The 12455-nt window shown below is 42.4% G+C and overlaps 2 protein-coding genes across 3 annotated transcripts in view; one reads left to right on the top strand and one right to left on the bottom strand.

Moving 5' to 3' along the window:
• txlna (taxilin alpha) overlaps nt 1-12455 on the top strand; it is a 51591-nt gene that overhangs the window by 17957 nt on the left and 21179 nt on the right. For both annotated transcript variants that reach the window (XM_074687348.1, XM_074687346.1), the window contains exons 5-6: nt 2829-2999; nt 12167-12361. In XM_074687348.1, coding sequence (XP_074543449.1) covers nt 2829-2999; nt 12167-12361 — 366 coding nt within the window. The remainder of the gene's footprint in view (nt 1-2828; nt 3000-12166; nt 12362-12455) is intronic.
• On the bottom strand, nt 10480-11484 carry LOC141803380 (uncharacterized). Its single transcript, XM_074687366.1, has one exon. It carries the CDS (start codon nt 11482-11484, stop codon nt 10654-10656), a length of 831 nt encoding a protein of 276 aa, XP_074543467.1. The 3' UTR covers nt 10480-10653.

Genomic DNA, 12455 nt, shown 5'->3' on the forward strand with positions numbered 1-12455 from the left:
CACAAAAACAGAATTGGATTTTACAGGTTTAATGAAGAAAAAAAACACTCAATCATCAAACATCGGGAACAGATTATACAGGACAAACTTGGAGTCTGAATATTAAAAACCATGTTTTCATTAACATTTACGAGTGTTGTCACTTTTTTTGTAAATAAAAAGGGTTGCTGACATCACCAGAATGTCCAGCATCCCCTCTGCTCTGTCCTCACACACACATACCACCTGAGGATGTCTGCTCCTCGTCACGGGACAAATTAAATGTCGAATAAAAGGAGAAAGATATCCACCTGGTTATTCTCACTGTACAGTGCAAATAAGGCTTGGTGCATTGGTTTTTGGAGGATACCATGCAATTATAGCCTCAAACCATGCTAATGCTGTAAAAAGAAGACTTGGTACACTGTTCTAACAACGCACAATAAATACATGTTCTATTTTGCGCGCTGTGTGACGCACACACTTACACATAGTATAGGGTACAAATACAGTCGCATTCATCCCTGATCTCATCCCATCTAATGTTATCTTTTTTCACATGAAGTTGCTCCTTCAGATGCTCCTTTAGTCTCAGAATCATGCAGAAACCTCTGTGGTTTTGTAACTAGGGAGGATCTTTTAGGGGAACCTGGCTCTGTTTGCTCTGTGCGCTCCTGCCATCCATCTGTTCCGCACTTGTGTGTATTTGCAGGCTTTTTTAAGTGCCTCAGTGAAATTACCCTAAAAACCACATATTGGCTGAAAAAGCTCAGTCTCTGTTTTTACAATGGAATTTTTTGGATTGTGTAAATCGTTCAGAAACAAAACTCATTCAAAGTGCAATGTGTCACCACTGACACATCCAGTGTTGAACACCTTATTTTTACCTCTGCCAAGGAAGTTAGGTTTTCGGGAGAGTTTGTCTGTTTTTTTTGTCTGTCAACAACATGATCTTGATGAAATTTTCAGTAAATGTTCAAAATGGAATAGGGAAGAAGTGATTAAATCTTGGAGGTGATCTGGAAAACCGTCTGGATTCAGGATTTTTTTAAAGACTTCTTTATCATTGTAAGATAGGGCCATTTTCACCATATGTCTATATAATTCCACAATGGATGGTCGGATTGCTTTGCAAAAGAATATGACAAGGTCATGATAGTTTCTGACAGATGTTAAAGTACGATCCAGATCCTGGCAATATTCTGGATACTAAGATCCGGAATATAAAATATTTACTGGGTCATCATTATTTTTAACAATGACAGGTAACAAATTAACAAACCTGCAACTAACACCAGATTGTAGCAGACAGTCTGCTGAAAGGGAGTATAAAATTAAAGTAGGACTTAAGTGCTGCCTGACAATCACAATATGCTTGGCTGAGGTCTGCGCTCTCTGAGTGCTTTTCTAGTTCTGTATATGTAACTGTGCTTCGAACAAAGATGAGCATTTCTCTACACCTGGATCTGGTTTAAAAATCATTTTTTATATGAAAGTTATGGAGAACAACAAAAAAGTAACTTAATGGCATTTATGTTGACGTGAAAAAAAAATTGAGCAATTAATGGAGCTCTGAGTGTAACCACAAAAACATGACAAGTATGAAATAATTTCCCCTCTCAGAAGTTATGACAGTGTGCTGATGAAATAAGGTATTTGTTATGAAATATCATCTCAAAGTATATTTCAAATATTTCATTTCTAAACCTAATCATATTAGTTTGTTGTACTGAGTGAGCCAGCATGTCGTAGACATTAATGTTTTCTCTATTTTTGAGTCAGTTGGTTAAAATAATTTTAAATCAATCAATCAATCTTTATTTATATAGCGCCAAATCGTAACAAATGTTATTTCAAGACACTTTACAAAAACATTTACAGGTCTAGACCCGTAAATGTTAATAAAATTTTATTAGCAGAAACCCAACATCAAGACAAGATAAGGAGTCTTATCTTATCTCAATCCACCATGAGTACAGGACTTTGCAGCATTTAGCAAGTTACAATGGAGAGGAACAACTTCCCTTTAACGGGCAGAAACCTCGGACAGAACCAGACTCATGTTAGACAGACATCTGTCTCGACTGTGTTGGGGTTAGAGAGAGACAGATAGGGGGGGATACACACACGCACACACGCACACAGACACACACAAATACACACACACACACACACACACACACACAGAAAGGGAGAGAGAGAGACAGATAGACGCAGTCTGAAGTTTGGCGCTGTGGCGACAGTTAAGGAGAAACCAGCAGGCCGTTCCCGGCAACAATCCAAAGCCGTAGCATCTGGAGTCTAACAGGAGCACAGCAGCAGGGCGTCTACTTCACCAATCCCCAGGAACCTACAAGACAAACTCAGAGCCTCCCAGAGAGGTGTATGGTCAGTAACTATAACAGGACAGTAAGACTAGAAGTTAGACTGACAGAAAAAGAGGGAAACAGGAGCCCTGTGTGTCAGTCTCCCCCTGGCAGTCTAAACCTATAGCAGCATGACTAAGAGCTGGTTCAGACCTGATCCAGCTCTAACTGTAAGCTTCATCAAAAAGGAAAGTTTGAAGTCCACTCTTAAAGGTTGAGACCGTGTCTGCTCCCCGGACCTCAACAGGTAAGTTATTCCAAAGAAGAGGAGCCTGATAACTTAAGGCTCGACCTCCCATACTACTTTTAGAGACCCTAGGTACAACGAGCAGACCTGCATGTTGAGAACAGGTTGAGATGTCATTTCTTTATAGTGTAGTAGCCTGATAGAATTAGATTCAGAGTTAGTTTTTGTGCTCTGTTAGATTTTTGATAAACATTGGTTACACCACCTGAGCCTTTGACTCGTCTGCCTCTTGACAGCTGGAGGAGCACCGAAACACGGAGAAGCAGATGAGGGCCCTGCAAAAGAAACAGAACCAGCTGGTCCAGGAGAAAGACAACTTGAGGACTGAGCACAGCAAGGCCATCCTGGCCCGCAGCAAGCTGGAGAGTCTGTGCAGAGAGCTGCAGAGACACAACCGGACTCTCAAGGTAACAGGGGTGGAGAAAAAATATCTATTCACAAGAGTTAGAATTTTTGTTTATAATTTTTTTTCAAATTTAAATCCTCATTTTACTCTTTGTTCATGCCATAATTTCGGGACTATAAGCCACTACTTTTTTCTTACGCTTTGAGCCCTGCAGCTTATGCTAATTTATAGATTTTTCACAACCACCAGGGGGCGTTCTTTAGCTTGTACTCATTAAGCAACAATGATCTCCCATGATCTTTGAAGGAGAGAGACAAACAGAGCGTCGGGTGGTGAGAAGGGAAAAACAAGGGCAGAGGTCCGGTGAGGACAGAGCGCACAGTCAGAGTGCACGGTCACCAGAGCTTACCCATACTCAGCCCTGAGGAGTTTATTTCAAGTTTGCAGAAAAAGACAAAGACCTATTTCATTTCAATGTGGGGCCCTTTGTTTTAAATAAGTATAAATATTTTGGACATTGTCATTTGAGCATTGTGATAATTTAGGGTTTATCTTTAGCCTGCACAATACATATAGGCCTAATTAAAATAACAAAATGGTTGTTCACCCAGTATCACCCTTTAGATTATTTTTGCTTCATGTTTAAATGAATAAATGATCAAAAACAAAAATATTCAGGACTTTAGTTTTAATGTTACAAATGATGTAATTTAACACAAAATTAACAAACTCCGACAGCCGCAATCCAGCACCCAGGTTAGAAAAGTTACAGCAGAATATTTTAAGATAATTTACACTACACTTGTGGACTTGGTCAGAGAGAGCAAACAGATAGAAAAGGATAGAACACTGATCCAGGATAAGTCCACGCTGTGGCTGCTAAAGGGTGTCCCCCTGAATGGCTTTTACGCACGGCTTTCTGACACAAATCACCTGGTGTTTCATCTGCAGTCTGCACAGGGATGCATCTAATATTGTTCCAGTGATAGAAAAAAAAATCAGTATATTAGCCTAGGTCTATTGTCCTTATATTTTGGTGGACAAAATGCAATGGTGCAAATATCAGGCTGACCCCTTTCTGTGTAAATATCTTGGTCTATCCTCTAACCCAGGGATGTCAAACTCGTGCCATGGAGGGCCAAGAGGCTGCAGGTTTTCCTTCCAACCAAACACTCCTCCAGCTGATTCCACTGATTACCTCACCTTCAAGCAGAGAGCAGGGACTAATCAGTGAAACCAGCTGGTGAAGTTCTTGGTTGGATAGAAAACCTGCAGCCTCTTGGCCCTCCATGGCACGAGTTTGACACCTGTGCTCTAACCTGATGTCAGATCCCCTAAATGAACCCTAAAACCTGACTTGCGAGATTAGCATTTTATAAGAACATGTGGCTCCTGACATAGACTGTAAACATCATCATCCAGCTTTCCTATATTGTCTGGGGTCAAAACAGCAAACTAAAAATCACAAAAATCAAAGAAATGTCACTGAAATGGAATCAGCACTAGGGCTGGGGGATATATTGAATATACTCGATGTATCGTGGGTTTTTGCACGTGAGATGTATGAAATGACAATTTTGCAATCATCGAGTACAAACAGTCACGTTAATGTTTTCAGTCGTCAGAACGTAATTCCCTTCGGTGATTCGCTCGTTTCACTCTCTGCTGCTCAGCCGGTGCTCCTCTCACAGCGAGCACTGCACTCTCCCCGCCCACCCAGAAAAAAATTTGCATGCGGGTTTTTGATATTAAGAGAGGAGAGAAGAAAGTCGCTTACACGTCTCATCAGTTGCGGGTTCTGGGTTCTTTGGGCTTGTTTTCTAGAGTGTAGTTGCTTATTTTGGCTTGCTGAGCTGTCCGTATGATCCCAGATTCTCTCTCAACTCTCCACATCGAGATACAGATGTTTTTAACTTTCACTTTCGCTTTTCTGCGCACTGTGCCCCCCCCCGCTTGCAGTTTAGTCTCGGCAATCAGCTGTGCACTGCTCGAAACATGACGGCAGAGAGGAGTTTGATGCTATTTTACAATTGAATACCAAAATACTGCAAGTTTGGATATAATCAGAAAAGAAACCCAAATCCAATACAATTCAATCAGACCCCAGGCTCAAAGACAGAAGTCACTAGAGTCCTTTCAGTATGACCAACATTATCTGCGTGGCTGATTTATGGAAATTAAAGTATATCTCCAACTTTAGTTCATGATAATATAATGTAGTATAATATAATATAATATAATATAATATAATATAATATAATATAATTAGGGCTGGGCAACGATTAAAACTTTTAATCGCAATTAATCACATGATTTCCCTGGTTAATCATAATTAATCGCATTGCGAAAGTGCCATAACATCTGTCATGCAAACACTAAATCAGTACTTGTTATACAGTAATAGTTAAATCACATATTAAGTGCAAATCAAATTTACAAAATGTAACTACAAAATTAAAGCTTATTGCCACTGTCAGGGCATTAAAGTGATACTCCGGGATGGAACAAGTTGGGTCCTATCACAAGGTTTAGGGCAGAAATTACCCCTACAGCAGTGTTTTTGTGCAGCAGAAGCCCAGGGCGCTCACACCAAACACCCCCTCCCTGCTCCTCTGCTGGTTTCCTCCGCACTCAGATGGGGCCACATTTTACTTGATCAAAAACACAAATAAATGGACTCCCACCGAAAAAATCTGATATCGGTCTGCATTCACGCTTTATTTAGAGAATTTTCAGCGCGTTGCTTTCACACAAAAACACCGCTAAATAAGGCTCTAGTTCTCATCGTGTCTCTTCGTCCTGGCAGACTACCTGCGTTTGTTTATATCTGGCACGCCGTGCGCGCGGACTGATACACTAAGCGGCGAGCGCCTTTAAAGGCAACTCCGTTTTTTTGACACCTTGACCTTATTTATAGGTGTGTGCATGCTCATATACTCACTCAGACAAACATCGTGCAGCTCGGAGTCCTTCAGAAGTTATTTAGATCCAGCTGATTTTAGTCGCACTTAGCGGGGCCCACGGCAAGGGAGCTTCAGCGCGGAACGTAATCTCTGCAAAATCGCTCATTTCGGCTATATTTTTACATCCATCGCCAGTGTTATCACAAACACACTCCTCTTCTGTTGCCATTGGCGAACACTGTCCACAAGCGCACCACCAGTTCACATTGAGTCGTGGACGTGCTCCTGTTTGTTGTTCTCGAGCCAGCTCTTCGTCTCTCTCCCTCTGCATCCTTCTTTCATGGAGCTCCTCGTCCGTGTACTCAGGCTCAAACCGGTGAGGACAACCGTCAAACTCGAAGTCGTAGTCTGAAGACGGTAGACGAGCTGACTTTATGATAACACTGGCAATGGATGAAAAAATATAGCCGACATGCCCCTCTTCTCTATGCTTGTTTTGGTTACTCATCGTGTTTTTCCGCCAATTTCACTTGCGGTTCCACCGCGGTCAGCAACAGACATTTAAAAAATAAAAGCATGTGAGCAACATGCACTAATGTGCGATAAAATATTTAAGGGCGTTAATAGATTGACGGGTTAACGCGAAAATAATAAGTTAACTTTCCCAGCACTAAATATAATATAATATAATATAATATAATATGATATAATATAATATAATATAATATAATATAATATAATATAATATAATCAGCCAGTTGAATCTGAATGAATTTTACTGGAACTAAAAATACGTAACTATATAAAGTTTGGTTTAAAATAAAAGGTTTGCTAAACTTTACCTGATTGAGATTTTCACTTTTTGCATTAAAATTTTAGAAATCCAACTAAAATCAATCAATCAATCAATCTTTATTTATATAGCGCCAAATCATAACAAATGTTATTTCAAGACACTTTACAAAAACATTTACAGGTCTAGACCCGTAAATGTTAATAAAATTTTATTAGCAGAAACCCAACATCAAGACAAGATAAGGAGTCTTATCTTATCTTAATCCACCATGAGCACAGGACTTTGCAGCATTTAGCAAGTTACAATGGAGAGGAAAAACTTTCCTTTAACGGGCAGAAACCTCGGACAGAACCAGACTCATGTTAGACAGACATCTGTCTCGACTGTGTTGGGGTTAGAGAGAGACAGATAGAGGAGAGAGAGTGGGAGAGAAAATGGGGGGGGGGGGGGGGGGGGGGATAGGGATACACACACGCACACAGACACACATATAGAGACAGACACACACACACACACACACAGAAAGGGAGAGAGAGAGAAACAGACGCAGTCTGAAGTTTGGCGCTGTGGCGACAGTTAAGGAGAAACCAGCAGGCCAAATCCAAAGCTGTAGTAGCTGGTGTCGGACAGGAGCACAGAAGCAGGCCGTCTTCTTCACCGATCCCCAGGAACCTACAAGACAAACTCAGACCCTCCCAGAGAGGTGTATGGTCAGTAACTATAACAGGACACTGAGACTAGAAGTTAGACTGACAGAAAAAGAGGGAAACAGGAGCCCTGTGTGTCAGTTCCCCCCAGCAGTCTAAACCTATAGCAGCATGACTAAGAGCTGGTTCAGATCTGATCCAGCTCTAACTGTAAGCTTTATCAAAAAGGAAAGTTTGAAGTCTACTCTTAAAGGTTGAGACCGTGTCTGCTCCCCGGACCTCAACCGGTAAGATATTCCAAAGAAGAGGAGCTTGATAACTAAAGGCTCGACCTCCCATACTACTTTTAGAGACCTTAGGTACAACGAGCAGACCTGCATGTTGAGAACGCAAAGACCTAGACGGATTATACGGAACAATTAAGTCTTTAAGATACGATGGCCCGATGCCATTAAGCGCTTTGTAAGTCAAAAGAAGAATTTTAAACTCTATCCTAGATTTTATAGGTAACCAGTGTAGAGACGCTAACACTGGAGAGATGTGCTCTCTCCTCCCAGTCCAAGTCGGTACCCGAGCGGCAGCATTCTGAACCAGCTGAAGAGTCCTAATAGACTTATTAGGACAGCCGGATAAAAGAGAGTTACAGTAGTCCAGCCTAGAAGAAACGAAAGCATGGACCAGTTTCTCAGCGTCGCTCCGAGACAAGATGTGTCTAATTCTCTTGATATTGCGAAGATGAAAAAATGCCGTCCTTGAGACCTGTTGGATGTGAGAGTTAAAGGACAGGTCCTGATCCAAAAGAACTCCCAGGTTCCTGACAGTGGTGCTGGAAGCCAAGCTGATGTTGTCAGAGGCGGCGATGTTGTTCAAGAAAGCTTCTCTGAGATGTTTAGGTCCAAGAACAATGACTTCAGTCTTCTCTGAGTTCAGCAGTAAGAAGTTTCTGCTCATCCAGGACCTTACGTCTTTGAGGCATGCTTCAAGTTTAGATAAGCGGTTGGTTTCTTCAGGCTTCATTGACAAGTAAAGCTTAGCGTCATCTGCATAGCAGTGAAAGTTTATGGAGTGTTTCCTCAATATAGTGCCGAGAGGAAGCATATACAAGATGAAAAGAATCGGTCCGAGCACTGAACCTTGAGGAACTCCATATTGCACCCTGGTGTGAAAAGAAGAGACGTTGTTCACATGAACAAACTGATGTCGATCCGAAAGATACGATCGAAGCCAGGCTAAAGCGGTTCCTGAGATACCAAGAAGACTCTCTAATCTCCGCAGAAGAATGCAATGATCAATAGTGTCGAAAGCGGCACTAAGATCGAGCAAGACAAGCACAGAAAGAAGACCACTGTCCGAAGCCAAAAGTAGATCGTTGGTTACTTTCAGCAGCGCAGTCTCAGTGCTGTGGTGGGCTCTGAACCCAGACTGAAAGACCTCAAAGAGACTGTTGATATGAAGAAAATCACAGAGCTGATTCGCAACAACTTTCTCCAAGATCTTAGAAACGAAAGAGAGGTTAGATATCGGTCTGTAGTTGACCAAAGAGCCTGAATCAAGTGTAGGCTTTTTAAGAAGAGGCTTAATAACAGCAACTTTAAAAAGTTGGGGCACGTAGCCCGACAGTAAAGACGCATTAATCATCCTTAGTAAAGAAGATCCGACCAAGGGAAAGACTTCCTTTAACAGCCAAGCTGGGATGGGATCCAGAAGACAAGTTGATGGTTTGGCTGAAGTGACAGTTGAATCCAGCTCTGACAGGTCCACAGGCAAGAAGCAGTCCAGGAGTATATTAGCCCTAAGCGACGTTTCCGCAAATTCGCCATCGATCGAAGGTTCTATCACGGTTGCATGTAACACGCTACTAATTTTATCTCTAATTTTTAATATCTTATTGTTAAAAAAGCTCATAAAGCCCTCACTGCTAAGCGATAGAGGAACGCATGGCTCAGTAGAGCTATGACTGTTTGTCAGCCTGGCTACAGTGCTGAAAAGGAATCTAGGATTGTTTTTATTCTCTTCTATAAGAGTCGAGTAGTAAGTTGCACGCGCCAGTCGCAAAGCCTTTCTATATTCATTTAGACTATTTTTCCAACGCGAGCAGGATTCGGTTGTTTTAGTCGAACGCCATATTCTTTCTAATTTCCTCGATTGTTGTTTGAGCTCACGAGTTTGAGCGTTGTACCACGGAGCGGAACGATGTCGTCTGAGAGTCCTCTGTCTGAGCGGAGCAATTGAATCGAGGACAGCTTGAAGAGAACCCGTGGTATCCGCAACAAGTTGAGTGCAAGAGCTCTCTGCAAAAGTAGAGCAAGAATTCAAGGCAGCAGGAATAGCTTCCTTGAAAATGTCTACGGCTCTGTCAGACAAGTTCCTGGACAAGATGATTTTGTTCGCAGGTGAGAAATCCGACAGCAAGAATTCAATAGTAATGAAGTAATGATCTGACAGAAGAGGATTCTGCGGTAAGACAGCCAAGTTGACAGGTTCCACGCCATAAGCAAGAACAAGTTCCAAGGTGTGGTTAAAGCGATGAGTAGGATGGTTCACAGACTGTGTGAAACCAAAAGAATCCAGTAAAGACATGAAGACAATACAAAGACTATTGTCAACGATGTCCACATGAATATTAAAGTCACCGACAATGATAATTTTATCTGACAGAAGAACGATATTAGAAAGAAACTCTGAAAAGTCGGAGAGAAATTGAGAGTACGCGCCAGGAGGCCGGTAGACGATAACAAACAAAAACGGTTGCGCGGTTTTTACAGCTGGATGCAAGAAACTGAGAAAAAGACTTTCAAAAGAGCTAAAGCCTAGTTTAGGTCTGGTGCTTATATTAAAGCTAGAGTTAAAGATAGCTGCCACACCCCCCCCCCACGGCCTGTGTCTCGAGGGTTATGAGTATTAAGGTGACTGGGAGGAGTGGACTCGTTTAAACTAACATATTCACCCTCACACAGCCAGGTTTCAGTCAGAGCAAGTAAATCAATGTGATAATCTGATATAAGTTCATTAACTAGCACAGCTTTAGATGATAAAGATCTAATATTGAACAAACCACATTTGACTTTAGCGTCATGTGGTTCATCCGCACCGGAAGTTTTAATTTTTTATAAGATTACCATAATTCACTCTTTTATTATTATTTTTATTATTATTATTATTATTATTATTATTATTATAGTAGTTGTTGTTGTTGTTATAATAATTATTGTTGTTATTGTTATTTTTATTGTTATAGAAAAAGGGTCTCGGTCGGGGAACCGACACAGTCTCTATGTTACAACAGGAGTGGCTGGGAAACTGCACTAAGGGAAACGCAGAGGAGCGTGTAGGACTGCTGCTCTGCTGCCTGGTCTCCACTCTGAGTTGTCAGATGGGTAAACTAATAAAATCAGCCAGATTTCTAGTTAAACGAGCTGCGCCATCCAGAGTGGGATGAACGCCATCTCGGCTAATTAGACCAGGCTTGCCCCAGAAGGATCGCCAGTTGTCAATAAAACCCACGCCATTATCTGGACACCAGTTCGACAGCCAGCGGTTGAATGAGGAGATGCGGCTAAACATCTCATCATTTGCCCTATTTGGCAGAGGGCCAGAGAAAATTACGGAGTCCGACATAGTTTTGGCCAAAGCACACACCGACTCCACATTAATCTTTGTGACTTCCGACTGGCGACGTCGGGAGTCATTAACGCCGACATGTATAACTATCTTACGAAATCTACGTTTATCCTTTGCCAGCAGTTTTAAGTTGCCTTCAATGTCACCCGCTCTGGCTCCCAGGAGGCACTGAACTATGGTGTCTGGCGTCGCTAATTTCACATTCCGTATTACCGAGTCACCAATCACCAGAGTGTTTAGTTTCTTAGCAGGTGTGTTGCTAAGAGGGGCATATTTATTGGAAATGTGAACGTTACGGCTGTCCGGTGTGCGATTTTTATGCTTGCGGCTATGTTTCCCTCTCACGGTCACCCAGCCACTACATCCCGGCTGCTCGGGATCTGCCGGGGGGGAGGCTAAGCTAAGACCCGCACCGGCTACAGGGGGCTGGCTAGCATTAGCTAAATGTGGCCTAGCTTCGGTGCGGGGCCGCGTCTCCAATTCAGAAACTCTCGCCTCCAGAGCTACAAATAAGCTACATTTAATACAAATATCATTATCCGTAAAGGAGGAAGAGGAATAACTAAACATCTGACACATCGGGCAGAAACGAGCCGCAGAAGGAGAATCAGAGTGAGAGCTGGAGCTAGAGTGGAGAGACATCGCTAGTGCTGGGGAGCTAAAAGGCTAACAGGAAAACCAGTCGTCAGAACACCGAAAAAGTATACACTCTTGTGGGAAAAAAGGCAGAGTGCTTGGTGTAAACTACTATAGATCGATAAGATGGTAAGTTTGAGAAGAGTGAAAGTCCGTAACAGGTAAAACAACAGATAGATTGAGAGCGAACGACACGACCGTGCTGTACACAGAGTAAAGGAAAAACCGGAAATGATACCACACTTTCACGTGACCGCCACGTGAAGGTTTGCTTGATTCATTATAATGATGTCATTTTTTGCATCAAAGGGTTGGATTTAATAGTAATATAGTGATTTAGAGGAGAAATCAGGATATCAGGATATAAATCGTGTATCGAGATATAGCCTACAAATATCGAGATATTGGATTTTGGCCATATCGTGCAGCCCTAATCAGCACCCTTAAAAAAACTATAAAAGAATCAAATCAGGAGAAAGGTTATCATCCCAGCTCCACCAGGTACCAGGAAGGAGCCTGCGGTGCACAGTGATTAAGGCAGGAGTGTAGTGAGCTGTGAGGATCAGAGTTGCTGAAGGAAACAAATGTTCACAGTAAGTCTCACTCCTCCTCCTCCCTTCTGCAGGAGGAAGGGGTGCAGCGAACGCGGATAGAAGAGGAGAAGAGGAAGGAAGTGACTGCCCACTTCCAGGTGACGCTGAATGACATCCAGGCTCAGATGGAGCAGCACAACGAGAGGAACAGCAGCCTGCGATACGAGAACACCGAGCTGGCCCAGAAGCTGAAAAAGCTCTACGAGCAGTACAAGCTGAGAGAGGAGGTGGGCTGCTTTGGTTCCTTCTGTTCACACAGGTCCTGTCCAATCAGAGAGCTGGAGGGATGTTCAGTGGTCATATATTCAGATGGGTCCAAAC

The sequence above is a fragment of the Halichoeres trimaculatus genome, unplaced genomic scaffold, assembly GCF_033239565.1.
Source record: "Halichoeres trimaculatus isolate MK-OKI-2021-1 unplaced genomic scaffold, fHalTri1.1 fHalTri1_scaffold_14, whole genome shotgun sequence".
NCBI classification, from domain to species: domain Eukaryota; kingdom Metazoa; phylum Chordata; class Actinopteri; order Labriformes; family Labridae; genus Halichoeres; species Halichoeres trimaculatus.